The 17,221-nt window shown below is 45.3% G+C and overlaps 1 protein-coding gene across 1 annotated transcript in view; it reads left to right on the top strand.

The window, feature by feature from the left end:
• Nucleotides 1-17,221, top strand: part of ano8b (anoctamin 8b) — a 48,295-nt gene that overhangs the window by 27,355 nt on the left and 3,719 nt on the right. The window contains exons 8-15 of the mRNA XM_069927884.1: nucleotides 272-399; nucleotides 1,136-1,297; nucleotides 2,414-2,566; nucleotides 3,960-4,086; nucleotides 6,934-6,989; nucleotides 9,418-9,492; nucleotides 14,814-15,530; nucleotides 16,517-16,708. Of these exons, the coding sequence (XP_069783985.1) occupies nucleotides 272-399; nucleotides 1,136-1,297; nucleotides 2,414-2,566; nucleotides 3,960-4,086; nucleotides 6,934-6,989; nucleotides 9,418-9,492; nucleotides 14,814-15,530; nucleotides 16,517-16,708 (1,610 nt within the window). The remainder of the gene's footprint in view (nucleotides 1-271; nucleotides 400-1,135; nucleotides 1,298-2,413; nucleotides 2,567-3,959; nucleotides 4,087-6,933; nucleotides 6,990-9,417; nucleotides 9,493-14,813; nucleotides 15,531-16,516; nucleotides 16,709-17,221) is intronic.

Here is a 17,221-nt window from a genome sequence, read left to right as displayed (position 1 = left end):
CACTTCTGGCTTCCTTCTTTGTGAAGACCTTTTGCAGTCCTGCACTATAGGGATCTCAATGCCCTGCTCTTTTGTCCTCCTGCACCATGGAGATTTCCCTTGGTCCTGCATTGTGGAGCCCTTCTTGTCTGCTCTACCACTGAGCATTCCTAGTTTACCACACCATGTGCTATTCCTGGTGTCCTGGACCTTAGAGCTCAAGATCTCCTGTTCCTGAAATTTCTCCTGTGATTTTGTCTCTTTTATCTGCCTTTTCTTTCTTCTGTTCCAGATGAAATCTGTGACTATTTTGGGGTTAAAATAGCAATGTATTTCGCCTGGCTTGGCTATTACACGTGGTGCATGATCTACCCAGCTGTGATTGGTTTTGGACTCTGGGCATTTACAGAGTCTGACCAGGTATGCTCCCCAATGAATCATTTACTCAACTTTCACTGGCCAGAACTCATCAGTTTTGATTAATCAGGAACGTAAAGACCAAATGTTGTTCCCTAGTCCTCTGAGATCCATGCAAGTTGCTCAGGTTCATCCATTGGGCCTCAGTGAATGTTTGGTACAAAGAGAAATCGGGGCATTAATTTTCCTCTCCACCAGATGGATGAGTACATCCAAGTCAAAAGGTGGTGAATTCAAGGCCCATTGCAGACCACTGTGCCCCAGTGATACCCCATTGCAGGATGGGGAGAGCGTTATGTTGTCGAAACTCTCTTCATTGTTAAACATGGACCCTAGTAAAAACACAATGCTAAAGAAATTCAGCAGGTCAAACAGTGTACTTTATATAGCAAAGAGAAAGATTTTTTAAAAACCCAATGTTTTGGGCTTGAAGCATTGTCATTTTACTTCAATCATGGTGTCTGCAGACTTTTGAATTTTAAATTTGGACCCCATCTGCTTTCTCAATTGGAGTTTAAAAGACCTACAACATTTAAAGGCAATACCCAGTGACCTAAGACCAACTATTACCCCTCAACCTCGCTAACATAAAGGTGAATGGGTCAGCATCACTGCACTGCTCGTGGGATGTTGCAAGTAGCTATCACATCTCCTACTTTACAATGGTAACTACACCACATTTTGGATGGTCTGACATGTGAAAGGTACAAATACATTCCAGTCTTTCTCTCTTCATCAGACAAGCCGTGATGTGATTTGCGTGATCTTTGCCCTGTTTAACGTTGTGTGGACCACCTTGTTTCTGGAAGGTTGGAAGCGGCAGAGTGCAGAGCTGGCCTACAAGTGGGGCACATTGGACCGACCAGCAGAGCTCATAGAGGAGCCCAGGTCCCAGTTCAGGGTGAGGCAGCTGAAATTATGTGGTGGCTGTAATGTGAATAGGATGGAATGTGGTGCGGGATGAAAACTGGTGAACCTTTACACCATGGGAACAACTGCTCCGTGTTGAGGTTTGGGCTCCTAAACTCTCCATCTCCCCCATCACCATTGCCTCCTACTTTGCCTTCCATGTGTGTTTATCCAATTTTAAGTCCCCCTGCGGAAGTGAGATCCACATTCTCCACACACTCTGGTAAATTTTTCCGCATTCTCTAACTCAAAGTATTTATTTTTACCTTATACTTAGGGTGCTAAGTTCACCTTCAATGTTCCATAATCCAGACTGAAATTCTGAGGGTTTGTTGAACTGTCAGAGGTATTACCAAACACCTTTCAGATGAGACTTAAGCTCCAACCACTTTGTTTGACAGACTGCAAGATTCAACAACACTTCCAATGCACAGTCCCAAACTCATTCTATGTACACGTGTAATAGTCAATACCATGTAAAAGTCGACCCCCCCCCCCCGCCGCCATTTTTGGCTCTGGCTGCCTTCCCACTGGAGCTCCTGACACCCCAAACACGGACTTACCACCCAGTCGTGGCCGTCCACCCACCAATCCAAGCACCTGCACCCAGAACGCAGACTTAACACCCGGTTCCAGGTGCCCACCCGCCCATCCGAGCTCCTGATGCCCCGAACACTGACAGCACCTGGTCCCAGACACCCACCTGCCCATTCGAACTCCTGATGCCTCAAACGACATAAGTATTTCCCGTGGTCAAAAGTAGTGTGCATGTAATAGTCGACCCCCTAAATTTTATCCTAAAAATTAGCCCACAAAATTCAACTATTACATGCATAAGTATGGTAATCCTTATTCAACATTGCTTTCACCATTGCATTGTAGCTGAAACTTGAGTATCAAATTGTTTTCTCTAACCAAGGGTGACTGGGTGTAAAGATCAGTGAAAAATGTTGAACTTGTGAAAGATGCTATAGAAATGCAAGATTATATATTAACCTGCAATGGCACTTGGCACCAACACTGTTGATCCATGATGTGGTAAGCACATGATGCCATACTTGTTTGTTGAATGATGTTATTAATTCCTCCCGGTTCTCCTTCCCTTCAGGGTGTCAAACGTGTCAGTCCAGTTACGGGTTGTGAGGACTTCTATTACTCTCCATGGAAGCGGAGGTTGTTCCAGTACTTTGTCAGTCTTCCTGTCTGTCTCTTCTGTCTCTGCATTGTTTTCCTGACCATGTTAATCTGCTTTGAGCTACAGGTCAGTTCCAGTCTCCTGGTGAGTGTTTGTGACCATGTGCGCTTGCTACTCTGGGCAAGGGCCCTTTCTAATGTGTGACGGTCGATCTGACACACCAACATATACCAGTAAATTACCTCCACATTCCTCACAGCATCCCATGATTTATACACAGTAGTATTTGACCAGTCCCTGTTTACATTGAAAATTAAAGAATTGCACAACAAACTCAAATTGCATCAAAAAATCTCAGTGGGTAAAATCAGCTGACCATAACCCATCCTTCTTCACTTCCGTGATGGAAAGTGTAATTTTCTGATGAGATATTTAACCTTATAATCCCACGGCCCTAATTTTGAACATTCTCTTGAGGTAAATATTTCTCCCTCAGCCAACATCTGGTTTTTATCATGGTGCTATTGGGCTGTCTGAAAATCAGTTGATGAGTTTTCTACAACAGTGAGAACAAGTCAAGGAATACTTTACTGGCTGTGACTACTTTGGGATGTTGTATAATTTTTTTAACCAAAAATAGACTTTACTTACAATAAATTGTTTACAAAAGGAAAACCGTTCAACATCTCTTCCCACCCTTAGTTTCCAATTTCATTGATAGAATCATTTCTATTTGAAATCATTACCACCACTGCGGCATCTAGTTGTTGCTCCCCACTCTGTTTTTGAGGGTCTCAGCCCCTCAATGCCTGCTAATGGGAGGATTCTAGATTGTTATCCTTCCCCACAGTGCCCTCGTGTTGGCTGTACCAAGTCTCAGTGCGTCCCTCAGTATGTAGTCCTGCAACCTGGAATGTGCCAGCATTGTCTCATTGACATCTCCATCTGCTGAAAGCCCAACAGGTTTTGGGCAGACGAAAGGGCATCTTTCATTCCGTTGATGGACTTCCAGCAGTTCTGAAAGTCTGACCCTATGTGTGTCCCCAGGAGCAGCCCGAACATCAGAGAGTCCTCTGTCACGCTGCCACTGGAGATGAATTGCAACAAGGACCCTTGAATCTATCTCCACACACTCTTTGCATTCAGCTATGAGGTGGGGCAACTGTCTTCTCTCCATTGCAGCAGTCATCTAGGGAACATTGTGGTGGGTGATGTTCCAGTTGTAGAGGAAAGATCTGACTGGGAGGGCTCCTCTCATCACCAGCCAGGCCAGGTCCTGGTGCTTGTTCATGAGCACTGGCAATGACCTGGATGGTCTGCTCAGGGAACCACCCCATCGTGTCCATCGAGTTTTCATCTGTTTAATGTTCTATTGAGAAGTGAAGTACATTCAGTTTTAATTTATCAACAACAATAATTCACTGGGAGAAGTACCTGAGGACCTATCATACACATCCTGTTAGAATGTATGTCTTGCTGCTTTTATTTATAAACCTTTTCATTTTTTCCTTTCTTCCAGGAATTTGTGATCAGTATTAAAGAACTTCCTCGGATTGTTACCTACTTTCCTAAAGTCTTATTGGCTGTTGTGGTTACAGTTCTTGATGATGTTTACAAGAAAATTGCCTATTGGTTAAATGACATGGGTATGTACAAACTCATTTTCCTTCTACACTGGGCATGGAGCACACTTCCTTTAAAGGTTTGATTTTTTTTACAGTGTTATTTTTGGATCAAGGTTAGAAATTTAGTTGAAGATCAACAAACTGTAAATCTGAAAATGAAACACAAAGCACTGGAAACTCTCAGCAGGCCAGACCGCATCTGTAGGAAGAAAGAAGGGTTCTTGACCATTCTTTATATTTGAAAATTAGTATTGAGATTTCCTGAGGAGCAGGATTCATCCTTTAGCCATGTTTTGGAGGACACCATTTTCTCCAGCCACGTCTTTTATTGCGCAGTGGGGGTGTAACCCTGCTCTCTGGCTGAGCTTCCTCCCCTTAATACTTGACAGTAGATTAGATGCCTCCTATGTGCTGAGAGCCCCCAGTCTCTGTTTCACACTCTCCTGGCAGCTTCCCACTCCCCACTGTCTGAGTTCAGCAAAATCTCTGCTGTCTACAACATTCTGGACTGGTCGAACAGTTATGATACTACGTATATGATATGTTTTTTGTCATTTACACAAGAACAGATACATCAAAATTCTCTTACTGCAGCCACACAAATGCACTATATACATCAACAACAAGTATAAATTCATTACTATAAGGCTCCTTGAGATGGAAAGAGGGAAAATAACTGTAAAAAAATGGATAAATAAATGTTCACAATTCCAGGAACGACTTAGATCAAGTGAATGAGGTTACATTTCAGAATTTGCAGTTGACCCTAAGCAGACTGGATGGCCGAGTGGAAAAGAAATATGAAAAGTTACACTTCAGCAAAACAATTAAGGAAGATCAATTTAGACTAAACTGTATTCTAAAGGATGTGCAGGGACAGAGGGAGCAGAAAGCACTTGCACATAAATCTTTGAAAATGGTAAGGCAAGTGGAAACAGTGATGAGTCCATCTTAAAGGAATCTGGGATTCATACACCAATAGGAAGAGGCAAATGCAGTGAGGTTATGTTTTAGTCTTTCTAAAATGTTGTTTAGACCAAGAATATTATCTCCATTTCTGGTCACCATGCTTTAGGGCAGTGGTTCTCAACCTTTTTTCCCCACTCACATGCCACCTTATGTAATCTATTACTAACCACAGAGCACCTATGGTATCCTACTTAAAGTGGTATGTGAGTTGAAAAAAAAATGGTTGAGAAGCTCTCCTTTAGGGATCCCGTGAAGATCTTAGAAAGGATGCAGGAAATGTTTATGAGAATTTTTCCATTGGCGAGGGATTTCAGCGTCCAGGTTTGACTGGAGCGGAGACAAATTGGAGATGTGATGGTGATGAAGAGGATCGTGATGGATAAACACAAAGAAGTGGATGGACTGGAGGGGGGTGGGGACACGCAGGTTTAAAGTGAGGGACAAAAGATACAAGGGTGGTGACGATCTGGAACTCACTAACAAGAGGGGTGGTGGAAGCTAAGTTAATCAGGACTTTAAAAGGGATTTGGACTGGTGCCTAAGGAAAATATAAATACACAGGGCTTTTGGGAAAAAAAGCAGGGGAATGGGACTAATGGTTTGCTTCAGCAGGAGATGGCATAGACAATGGGCGCCAGTGAATTATCTTCTTCCAAAGCCTGTGATTCCGAGAATCTCTGATTTTAAAAATCCAGTTCTTACTTTCAAATTCTTCCAAGGTGAAATCCCTCCCACCCTGTGTAGTGTCATCGAGTCCTGCAGTCCTCTGAGATCTCTGGACTCTTAATTTTGGCCGCTTGCCCTACAAGGCATGGCTGCTGTTGTATAAACTAGGGATGAAAAAAATCCTCTCCTGTGTTTCCAACTGTGTCACTGTATACTTCTGTATCAGGAAGCGAGCTTCCCCACAGACCGCAGCCAATAGGCTCACAATAATTACCCCTGCATCAACTCTAATTTCCCTTCTTCCTTGGAGAAAGACAACAAGACTGGGGAAGGTGGTCAGAGATTTGGGATTAAGCCTGAATGATGGATCCAGACTGAGGAGGCTAACTGGAAATTAAAGGCAGGCTCGGTGTGAAAATCTCTCCCTGAATGGGTTGAGGGAATCAATTCCAGGAATAATGGTGTGAAACAAAGGAGCAAGACACTGCTTCAATTTGGCGTGACCTGATTGAATGGTTGGAGAGGGTTAGAGGGCTGAATGGCCTCATCTTCTGCCTATTTACACAGCAACGAAGAAGATCCTATTCCACCTTTTAGACCACAAACTCAATTTGTCTTCCTTCAGTTTGTGATGGGTTTTTGGTACCTGTACTTCTGTAAACCATTCAGCTCCTTGCCTGCTGTTCCTCTCCTCATCTGTACAACGTTATCGAAATCATTATTACTAAGCAGACAAGTCAATTGATGAGAAGCTGGAGGAACTCAGCAGGTCAGGCAGCAGGTCTATGCACAAAGGCTGCCTTATGCACCAAGTTCCTTCAGCTTCTCCTTGTTTACTCAAGATTCGGTTAGCACAATACTAATACAGCATCAGCAATCTGGGTTTGAATCCGGCGCTGTCTGTAAGGAGTTGTACGTTCTCCCCGTGTGTTTCCTCAGGGGGCTCCAGTTCCTTCCCATCCTTCAAAATGTACCGGCTTCATAGGTTAATCAGGGTATTTGGGTGGTACAGCTCGTGGGCTGGAAGAGCCTGTCTGTCTAAATTAAATCCAGCATCGGCAATATGTGAGTTTCTTAGACAAATCAATCTCCTCAGGGTCTGTGTGATTGTAGTGGCAAGATCACATGGAGACACTATTAGTATCAGGAAGGTTCCAGCTGTTGTCCCTGATGACTCCCGAACCCCTCTCCCCAAGTACGTCTCAGTCATGTTGTTCTCATCTTGCCTTGCAGAGAACTACCGTTTACAGAGTGCCTATGAGAAACACCTCATCATTAAAATAGTTTTGGTGAGTATTACCTTTCTAAGGAGAGGTTCATTTGCAGCTCGTTGAGGTGTATATGGTGTAAGGCAATGGTGTCAGTTACTGCTTGTGGATAAAATTGGAGCCAGTGACTTATGCCATTCAGCCCAGCCAACAGGACATGAGAAGATCCCATGATTGCTGTCAAAGAAGAACCGGGGAGGGGGGTGTGGCGGGGGTCTTCCGGGTGTCCTGTCCAATATTTATACCTCAATCGAGATCTCTAAAATGATCCCATATGATTTGGTACTGTTTGTGGGTATTTATTTTATACACATTGAGTGCCACCTTTTTGTTTATTTGTTGGATGTGGACATTGCTGCCAAGGCCAGATTTCATTGGTGATTACTAATTGGCCTGGAGAAGTTTTGGAGAGGGAGCTCCAGCATTAAGATCCAGCGATAGTGAAAGGCTGATGATCAGGGTGAGAGGGACCTGCAGGTAGTGGTGTTCCCTTGTGGCTGATCCCCCTTTGATGCGGTTTCTTCCAGGTGCTCAGTTTCCTTCCACATTCCAAAGACATGGGTTGGGGGGGGGGAGGGGCAACTGTATCTGTGAACAGTAGTATATGGGATGAGGAACTGGGGAGAATTTAAAAAAAATTAGGGTGACTTTTGGATTAATGGTTGATGGTGAGTGTAGGTTAGCCTGCACGCATGCTGGATCTCTCTGTGGTGCTCTCCTGTAACCATGCCAGGCTCACGGTGTCCGTGATGCACACTCCCTCCTCCTGAGATGTGGGTAACACCCATTGAGGATGAAATCGGGCACATCAAACTCCTCTCCCCATATGTCTGTATTGGAGCAAAGTGGAGGTGACATGGTTGCAGATTTCACAGGAGCCAATCCCTGGCAGCACCACAGGCAAGAGCTGGGGAAGTAGGGATGGGGGTAGGGGAGGATTTAATTGCATCTTCTTAGGTTAATGGAATGAAGAGAGGCAGATTTCACTGGCACTGGCAGATCTAGGCAGTGGTATAGGTTACTGTTTGGGTTTAAAATTAGAGATAGTGACATTTGACATTCAGCTCGGACACAAGAACAGATTGTGCAACTCACACAGCCCTGCCTGCTGTGTTCCCAGGCTAGAAAACTCACTCCTACATCCATGAACATTTCTGATGGGAACGAAGGCCCACTTTGGCCCTATTCCACGCAATGACAAGAAAGGGATGCATCTGCAATTCCCCAGATGGTAATGGGACAGGGTGTGTGGTTCCCCAGATAGTGATGGGACAGGGTTTGTGCCCCATATGGTGATGGGTCAGGGTGTGTGGTTCCCCAGATAGTGATGGGACAGGATGTGTTATTGCCCCAGATGGTGATGGGACAGGGTATGTTATTGCCCCAGATGGTGACGATTCAGGGTCTGTAGTTCCCCAGGCAGTGATGGGACAGGGTGTGTGGTTCCCCCTAGATGGTGAAGGAAAGGGTCTGTGCCCCACACAATATGGGACAGGGTCTGTGATTCCCTAGATGGTAATGGTAATGTTATTGACCCAGATGATGATGGGTCAGGAGGGTCCATGATTTCGCCACATAACGATGAGATGGGGGGCTGTGCTTCCATGCTTTCACGGAGGCAATTCTGTTTGAATTCCACCACCACCAACCTTCTCCACACTGACTCTTCCCTCATGTTACTTACGCCCCATTGGATGCCTGGGGCCGTTTATTGGTTGAGGGACCCATGCAGAAGGAATTTTGTGATTCCTCCTCAGGATTATGCGCTGTCCCAACGCTGGCAGCAGACTGCATCTGGCCTTTGGCCCAATCACAGTTGATGAATTGAACACCACTTCCAGAAAACTAGCTCAGCATCCCAGCTGATATTGTACCTGGGTATTTGAACCTAACACTTGTCCCTCAGACCATGTTATAAAAATGTTTTGGATTTAGGGCAGCAAGGTTAGCATAGCAGTTGGATGGCACGATTGGCGTAGCGGTTGGGCAGCACGGTTGATGTAGAAGTTAGTGCCACACCTTAACAGCGACAGCAGTTGAGACTGGGGTTCGAATCCCACACTGTCTCTAAGGAGTTTGTACGTTCTCCCTGTGGGTTTTCCCTGGGGGAAAAACATACTGGGAGTGTAGGTTAATTGGGTGTAAATTGGGCGGCACAGATTCATGGGCCAAAATGGCCTGTTACTGTGCTGTATTTACATTTAAATCTGGTTATGTCTCACCTTGTGTTAGAGGTGACTGCATGTAACTTAAGTGCTTTATATCCAATGTTATAGCAATGTCTACTCTTCAGAAAAAGTACGACTGTCCATAAAATAATTTGTGAAAGGGTCTGTGGATTTTAAGCCTATTGTGGGTAGTTCTTTACCCACGATGAGTGAGCTAGTCAGTGAAGGGTTAATCTCAATACCTAGAGCTCAGCTTAATGCTTTATTTCATTTCTTCCCAGTTTCAGTTTGTAAATTCCTATCTCAGCCTTTTCTACATTGGATTCTACCTCAAAGACATGGAACGTCTCAAGGAGGTAAGACCTTAGCTCACTCACCTTGCGCTGTGCATGTCCGCACTCTGGGCGAACTGGGTAGCACAGAGACCGAGCGGCCTCCTCCTGTAATGTAGCTCGAGGTGATGGTAACTGCGACAGCCGCTTGTGTTCGTTGCAGTCTGTGAGGTTGTCACAGGTTGTTGGATCTCTCTTCCCTCCTTCGCCCAGGGGAGTGGCAGCAAGCTGCTGTACTTCCTCTTCATTTCCCTTATGTCTCCATCTGACCTTCTCTCTCCTCTCTCCTCTGCAGATGTTACTAGTCTTCTCCCTGTGTAAAAGCCTTTTGCGGCAGGTTAAAGACGCCATCCTCCCGTACATTGTTCTAAAAGTCTATCTCCTCCTCATCTTCAAGCGAGCCATGATGATGAGGGCCTTCACTGACTTCTCCCGATGGTTTCTTGGCAAAGTACAGATGTTCTTGGCTTGCCACTGCATGCTGTGATAAAGGCGCAAGTGCAGGGTTCAATCTAGACCATGCCATTAACACAATGCTTCCTCACATTGTGACCTCTGCAAGGTAGACCTGTCCCGGTAATGTCCTGATACAACTCCTATATCCCACCCAGATAGCACCTAGAAATACCACTTCCAGTGCTCACGCCTACCCTGTTCTTATTGAGAGGAATATCCATTGTAGTTTTACCTTGTGGGGTTAATTGATGTGCAAGGTAACTTCTGAGGGCATGGAGTGAGATTAGAGGTGCAGGGATTTAATGAGAGTTTTTTTAAATACCATAATTAATTTGGAACTATAACATTGCACATTTTTCTGAAGATTTGGAGAAATTAGCAGAGTAAATAAAAAATCCAGTAGGGTGGCCCTATTGCAGAATTATGTCCAGCAGAAGGAGGATTGGGGAATTAATAAGTTTATAGACTAGTCAGTCAGTCAGTCAGTCTCTCTCTCTCTCTCTCTCTCACACACAAACACACCCTCTCTCTTTTTCTCTCCCCTCCACCCCCACCCTCACCTCTCCCTGGAATTTTGATCCAAAACTAGTTTTTGCTTGCTAAGCATTTGGGAGAGCAGTTCAAGCCCAGCATTCCATTGGGTGTGGAATTGTACCTCAGCAAGAGTCAGTGCCTATGAGAGATGGGAGTCAGCCCCCAGAGAGCTGTACCTCAGCGAGAGTCGGTGTCTGTGGGACCTATACCCTAGCAAGAATCGATGTTTATGGGATACCTTGCTGAGTGAAATAAATTGGAAGGGAAGGCTTTTACAAATTATTCAGAGTGAACATTATTCTTTTGTGCAAACTGATTGTTAGTAGATTTGAATTTCAGGTGTCAGCAGCTGGGGTTGCAAGTGACAGAGACCAACAGATCCCTTCTCCTGTTTTGCTTCATTTTGTAAACTTCCCAGCCACTCCATTTGATAATCTACCAGTGTGAGATGTTAATTCAGAACCGAATCTTGAGCCCCTCTTATTTTCCGGCACTCTTCTGGTTTCCACAAAGGGCCTGGGTACACATTAGATTGGACATTGCTCAGCATGCAACTGAGAATGTGCACGATTCTGGCGATCACCTCATGCGACGGGGAGCTAGGAAAGAGGATCCTGACTCTTGGTGTGGTGTGGGCTGTTGTTTAGACTCAGGACCTGTTTGTGCTGAACAGTACAAGGCTGTGGGCGACACAGTGCGAGTGAGTGGCAAATGGAGTCTCCGAGTTGGAGGCACATTGTTCCATGTGAAGGCATCCTTTGTGCTGTGTTGCTGAACGTGCACTTTCTAACATTAGCTTCCTCTCAGACCTAACCACTGTTAACTGGATAAAGCATGATTGTTTGACGGGATGTGTACGAGGTTGTTTTATGTGACCACATGAGTTCTCCACTGGTAATGAGGGAGAGTGGGCTGGCTAAATGCACATGCAACCATTGAATGTGGTCCTGAAGGATATATGGGCATGATTTTCAAATCCTGGAGAAAAGGAAAGGAGAGATTTCAGAAATGGAAGAAATTCTCCAGCCTTTGGTTTTGTCAGTTGTGGTTTACCATACAACTGTATAGAACAAAAGAACAGTACAATTGGCCCATGAGGTCTGCCCTAAACATGATACCATATTAAACAAAGTCCCCTCTGCCTGCACATGATCCATATCCCACCATTCGTTGCATATTCAAGAAATGTTTTAAACACAATTGTGTCTATTTCCACCAGTACCCCAAGCAGCCCGTTCCAGGCACCTTCAACTTTTTACATTTACAAAGAATACTTACTTGCCTTGCACACTCATCTCTTGAACTATTCAAGTTCGTTTATTATTACCATACAATTGTAAAATACAACTGGACGAAACGGCAGTCTTCAGTTCTCAGTGTAAAAACAAGCAAACACATTCTGTACGGGGCCCTCCATAATGTTTGAGACAGACATTTTTTTCCTTTATTTGCCTCTGTACTCCAGTTTTAAATTTGTAATCAAACAATTCACCTTTGATTAAAATGCACATTCTCAATTTTATTAAAGGTTATTGCATACATTTTGGATTGACCCTGTAGAAATTACAGCACTGCAATGACCCAAATATTATGGTGCCCTGAAATGAGGGGACTGGGTCTAAAAAGTGCTGTAATTTTTACAGGGTCAAACCAAAATATACATAAATAACCTTGAATAAAATTGGAAATGTGCACTTTAATCACAGAGTGAATTGTTTGATTCCAAATTTAAAACTGTGGAGCACAGGGGCAAATAAAGGAAAAAAAGTGTCTTCGTCCCAAACATTATGGAAGCCGCTGTACATCCTTCACATCCACTCCGTTCTCCTGGCATAGTCTCACTAGGGACCTGGCTGGAAATCCAACCAAATAATTTGCATATCCATGTTGGAAGACCCCGAGATCAGGCTCTACTCCAGAACTGTTTCACCCTGGGATCAATCCCATTCTGGGATCAGGGCTGGTCTGAGATCTTGGAGGCTTGTACAGTTCAAGCAAGTTCCAGCGATAAGGGTATTGACATGAGGAGTAAGGTTACATCAGATTTCAAAGGCAGGATATGATGTGGGGCAATAGAAATGCATGACTGCACTCACTCAGGATATCCCAAAGCTTTTCAGAAACAATGAAGTGATTCCTTTTAAAAAAAATTGGCAGTGCTGTGACATAAGAAGCACAACAGCCATTTAAAACAAAATGTGTACAAGCACGTTTAGATCATTCAAAAAAGAACCCTGCCTGGTTCATTAATGATTTTCAGGGTGGGAAATCCACTATCCATACTTGGTCCGGTTTATGACTGCAGACCCATCATTAGTGGACTGCAGTGGCTCGAGATAAATGAGTGAATGATCTGAGGGAAAGGAGCATTGATCCTCAGGTCCGTATGTTGCTATGCAGTTGTATTCACAGGATGTGGGCATCTCTTGGAGGACATGCAGTTTTTGTCCATCTCTAATTATATTTCAGTTCAATGACTGGCTCAGGTGTTATGGCGCAGCAGGTAGGACTGCTGCCTCATAGCTCCTGCATTACGGGCTCCGCTCCTGTCCGTGTGGAGTTGGCTTGACTTCCAGTAACCACATGGGTTTCCTCGGGGTGGGGGTTTGGGAGGTCCCAGTTTCCTCCACATCCCAAGAACATGAGCCTTAGTTGGTTGGTTAGCCTCTAGGCGGATAGGTAAGTGGTAGAATCTCACAGGAGGAGGGAGAAAGAAATGGGATGAGTGAAGATGGGCGCTTGATGGCCAGCACAGTCTCGATAGGCCAAAAGGCCTGTTTCCGTGCTCCATTATTTTGTGACCATTTTTTTCTCAACTTGCATTTTTTGGAGACTGGGGGAAGCCAATTGTTCCATGTGAAGGCATCCTTTGGGCTGTTCCTGAATGTGAACTTTCTAACACGGGGTGGGGGGTTGCTTGCAAGTCTGGCACTTGTTGGCCTCAAGAAGCTAATGGTGAGTAGGTGAAGGTGAGCCACAATCGAGAACCACTGCAGTCCACCAATGCTAGTTCGTGGGTCTGGAGTCATAAACTAGACCAGGTATGGATAGCGAATTTCCCATCTTGAAAGACATTAGTGATCCAGGTAGGTTTTTAGAATGATATAACAGTGGCCACCATTATCGAGACTGATATTTTACTTCAGATTTAATTACTGGAATTTAAATTTCCCAGTGCCATGTGCAGATTTAAATACACCTCTCTAAATCTTTAGTCCAAATCTCTGTATTACAAGCCTGGCAAAATAACCGGTGCACTTCTTCACCAGAGAGAGCAGGCAGGGCCAGGGTTTAGTCGTTCAACAAAAAAATTGTTGCCTCTTGACAGTGTAGTAGTTCCTCAGTATTGCACTGCAAGTGGGGATTGAGGTGGGTCTGACTGACAGAGATGTCTGCGCCAGGAGAGATCTCACCAAAATCTCCAAGGGCAATCCCAGTCGGACTGATGGCACATGATCAACACCAACGTCAGTTTGTATTCAGGCACAGCACAAAATCTGATCATATTTAAAAAAGGCTAAGCAACCTGTGAGTGGGTAGAAGTGAACTGCTGTGGTGGAAAGGAAATTTACTCTGCAGTGGGATCCTTCAGGGAACCTGCAGAGTGGGCGATAACAAGTCAGGGCTAAGACCTGGCTGTCAGAGACACCAAAGACTGGGTGATAGTAGCATCCAGGAGAATATGTAGCAAAAACAGCAGGCTCTTCTTCTGACCAAAGGTCAGCTGTCGATTTACAACATGACAGCATTGAGTTGCCAGTCACACAGTGAGAGAGTTGAACAGGATCAGTTGTACACAAGACCAAAGTCATGGGAGGAGATTGACAGACCAAAATGGACCTAACAAGGATTCATTGTCCCAGGAGGCACATGAGACTGGAGATGCTAGAATCTGGATCAAAATAATAACCTACTGGAAGAACTCAGCAGAATGAGTTACATCAGTAGGAGAAAAAAAGAATACTCAACATTTTGGGTCAGAATCTTTCATCAAGACAGAGCAATGTAGTTAAAACATACTTTAAACCTGTGGCCTCCAAAACCAGAGGCCATCAGTTTATGGAAAGATTTCAAAGGGATCTGAGGGAGAATGTTTTCCACCTGGAACGTGGTTGGAATCTGGAACGTACTGTCTGTAGAAGTGGTGAAGGCAGAGGTTCTAATGAAACCATAGAAAGCAACTGGGCAGGTACAGGGTAGGTACAAATGGGTTTGGTTGGCATGGATATGGTGAGCTGAAAGGCCTGTATGTCTCACTTGCTAAAAGTAAGTGCTGGGTGGAAGGTGAGCAGTGGGAGGTAAGAATATTATCGAGGAATGGGTTGCAACATTGACCAATTGTTTTCTGCTGACAGATGTTGGCCACGCTCCTGATCACCAGGCAGATCATCTTGAACATGAAGGAGGTTTTGCAGCCACTCTTCTATGAAAAGTACAAGCAGGGGGACCTCACACTTCAAGCACTGGCTAGCACCCTGAGAAATCTGTTCAAACACGTTCCTGACAGGTTCAAAGGGGGAGGGGCGCCTCCCGAGGACTCAGTGGAGCAGGATCCTGCAGAGGTGGCCATTGACCAGGGCAGCGAGAAAGGGGAAAGCAAGTGTGAAAATGGGGCATGTGGAGCACCCGAGGAAGAGGAGGAGCAGAGGGAGGAGGATGGGGACGAGGAGAGCATCCTGGACTGTGGGCTCCGGCTGTCCAAAAAGGTGAGCTTCGCCGGGGGTGGCCAGGGCCCAGCCAAGGAGGAGAGGGCCTGTGAGATGGAGGGGATCCTGGAAGGAATGCTGATGGAAGAGGGCAGCCCCATCCTGGTGGAGAGGGGGACTGAGGGAGGTCTGGTGTTCGAGTTATGTGAGCGAGATGCAAAGATCGAGGCAGACTACAGCCACGATGCAGAAGATAACAAAGAGCCAAGTGTCACGCTGAGGCAGAGGAGGAAGGACAGGAGCATAGAGCAAGGGGAGGAAACTGAATCTACAGCCAACAGGCTGTCCTGGATGGACCCACCAGATGATTACGAAGATGTCCCCCTGACGCAAGGAGAAATTGAGAGCTGCATGCAGAAATATGAGGTTAGTGTTGGGATCCCTGTTGTTGTACACACACAATTAGTGGTGTACACTGTTACCACAACTCTCACAGGCTTTGCTGGGAGCCTCAATCCTTGTTAGACAGTGTGGTCAGTCTGGCATCACACCACTTGCACCCTCTGCTGGTCAGACCAGGTGATTTTACTTCTGGCCTACAGAGAGAACAGGTGCAGAATTTCAATTTAATATTTTAAACTTACTGCTGATTGATGAGATAATCAAGGCTGTACTGAGGAGAGAACGCCTACAATGACTTAGGATAGCTACAGCATAATTACTTCTCGGCCTTTTGGCTAAGATCTAGTGTAGGATAGCTAGAGCATTACCATTGCTTTGGTTCATTCTGCTTTCAGTGCCATTGTTCTCCCACTTACATAGAACATTACAATACAGGCCCTTATGCTCGTGTAATTATTGATACAGAGTAAAGGTTGACCCTACCCACCCACCTCTTTTTTAGCCCCGACCACCCACCCATCCCAGCTCCCAATGCCGACCGCGGATCCTCGCCTCGGCCATCCGCCCAGCAGAGCTTCCGACACCTCGAACGCGGGCTCACCATCCCTATCCATTCCTTCACTCTACTTTTCATCTTCCCCTTTTCATTCCTCTTTCCTTTAATAACTTGCCATTCTGACTCTCCTGTCGCTCGTTGTCTTCATTCTTTTCTGTCTTCCTCATTTTCTTTCCTTCATTCTCCTTTTCGTTTTTTTAAATTTAGACACCACGGTAACAGGCCATTTCAGCTCTCAAGTCCGTGCTGCCCAATTTATACCCCATTAACCTACACCCCCGGTACGTTTTGAACGTGGGAGGCAACTGGATCCCCCGGGCAAAACCCACGCAGACACAGGGAGACAAACTCTTTACAGACAGCGCGGGATTCAAACCCCCATCCCGATCGCTGGCGTTGCGCTAACTGCTACGCCAACCGTGCCACTTCTAGCCCCTTACCCTCTTCTTTTCAGGATACTTTCCAAGATTACCAGGAGATGTTCATCCAGTTTGGGTACGTGGTGCTCTTCTCCTCTGCATTCCCCCTTGCTGCGATGTGTGCCCTCATCAACAATATCATCGAGATCCGCAGTGATGCCTTCAAACTATGCACAGGATCCCAGAGACCTTTTGGCCAGAGAGTAGACAGTATTGGACAGTGGCAGGTAGGCCTAACATCTGTGGGTGTTTATTTAACAATGCCTCTCCTGGATATGGTTATAGCATCCTGCTGTTTGCGTCAATACACATGGTATTGTTTAAATAATGAAAAATTGCAGCATGCTGTTGTGTAGATAGGCCTGGAAGTGTTTGTTTATGAATTGCAACAAGTTAGTTTCTGGGTGCAGCAAGTTATGAAGAAGGCCAATGGGATGTTGCCATTTACTGCTCAAGGGGATGAATACAACAGCAGGTAGATTTTGCTGTATGTGTACAGGGTATTGGTGAGACTGCACCAAGAGCATAGTGTACAATCCTGGTCTCCTTACTTTACAATTGCTATGGATGCAGTGGCGGTGCAGAGGATGATCACCAAGCTGATTCCAGAAATGAGGGGGTTTGCTTATGAAGAGAGATTGAGTAGTCTTGGACTATACTCACTGGAGTTTATAAGAATGGAGGGGAAGCAGGGAGGGTGCTTTCACTGACAGGTTATACTAGAACTAGGAGACACAGCA

Source organism: Narcine bancroftii, chromosome 3 (genome assembly GCF_036971445.1).
Source record: "Narcine bancroftii isolate sNarBan1 chromosome 3, sNarBan1.hap1, whole genome shotgun sequence".
Lineage (NCBI taxonomy): Eukaryota > Metazoa > Chordata > Chondrichthyes > Torpediniformes > Narcinidae > Narcine > Narcine bancroftii.
This window is presented reverse-complemented; position numbering and strand designations above follow the sequence as displayed.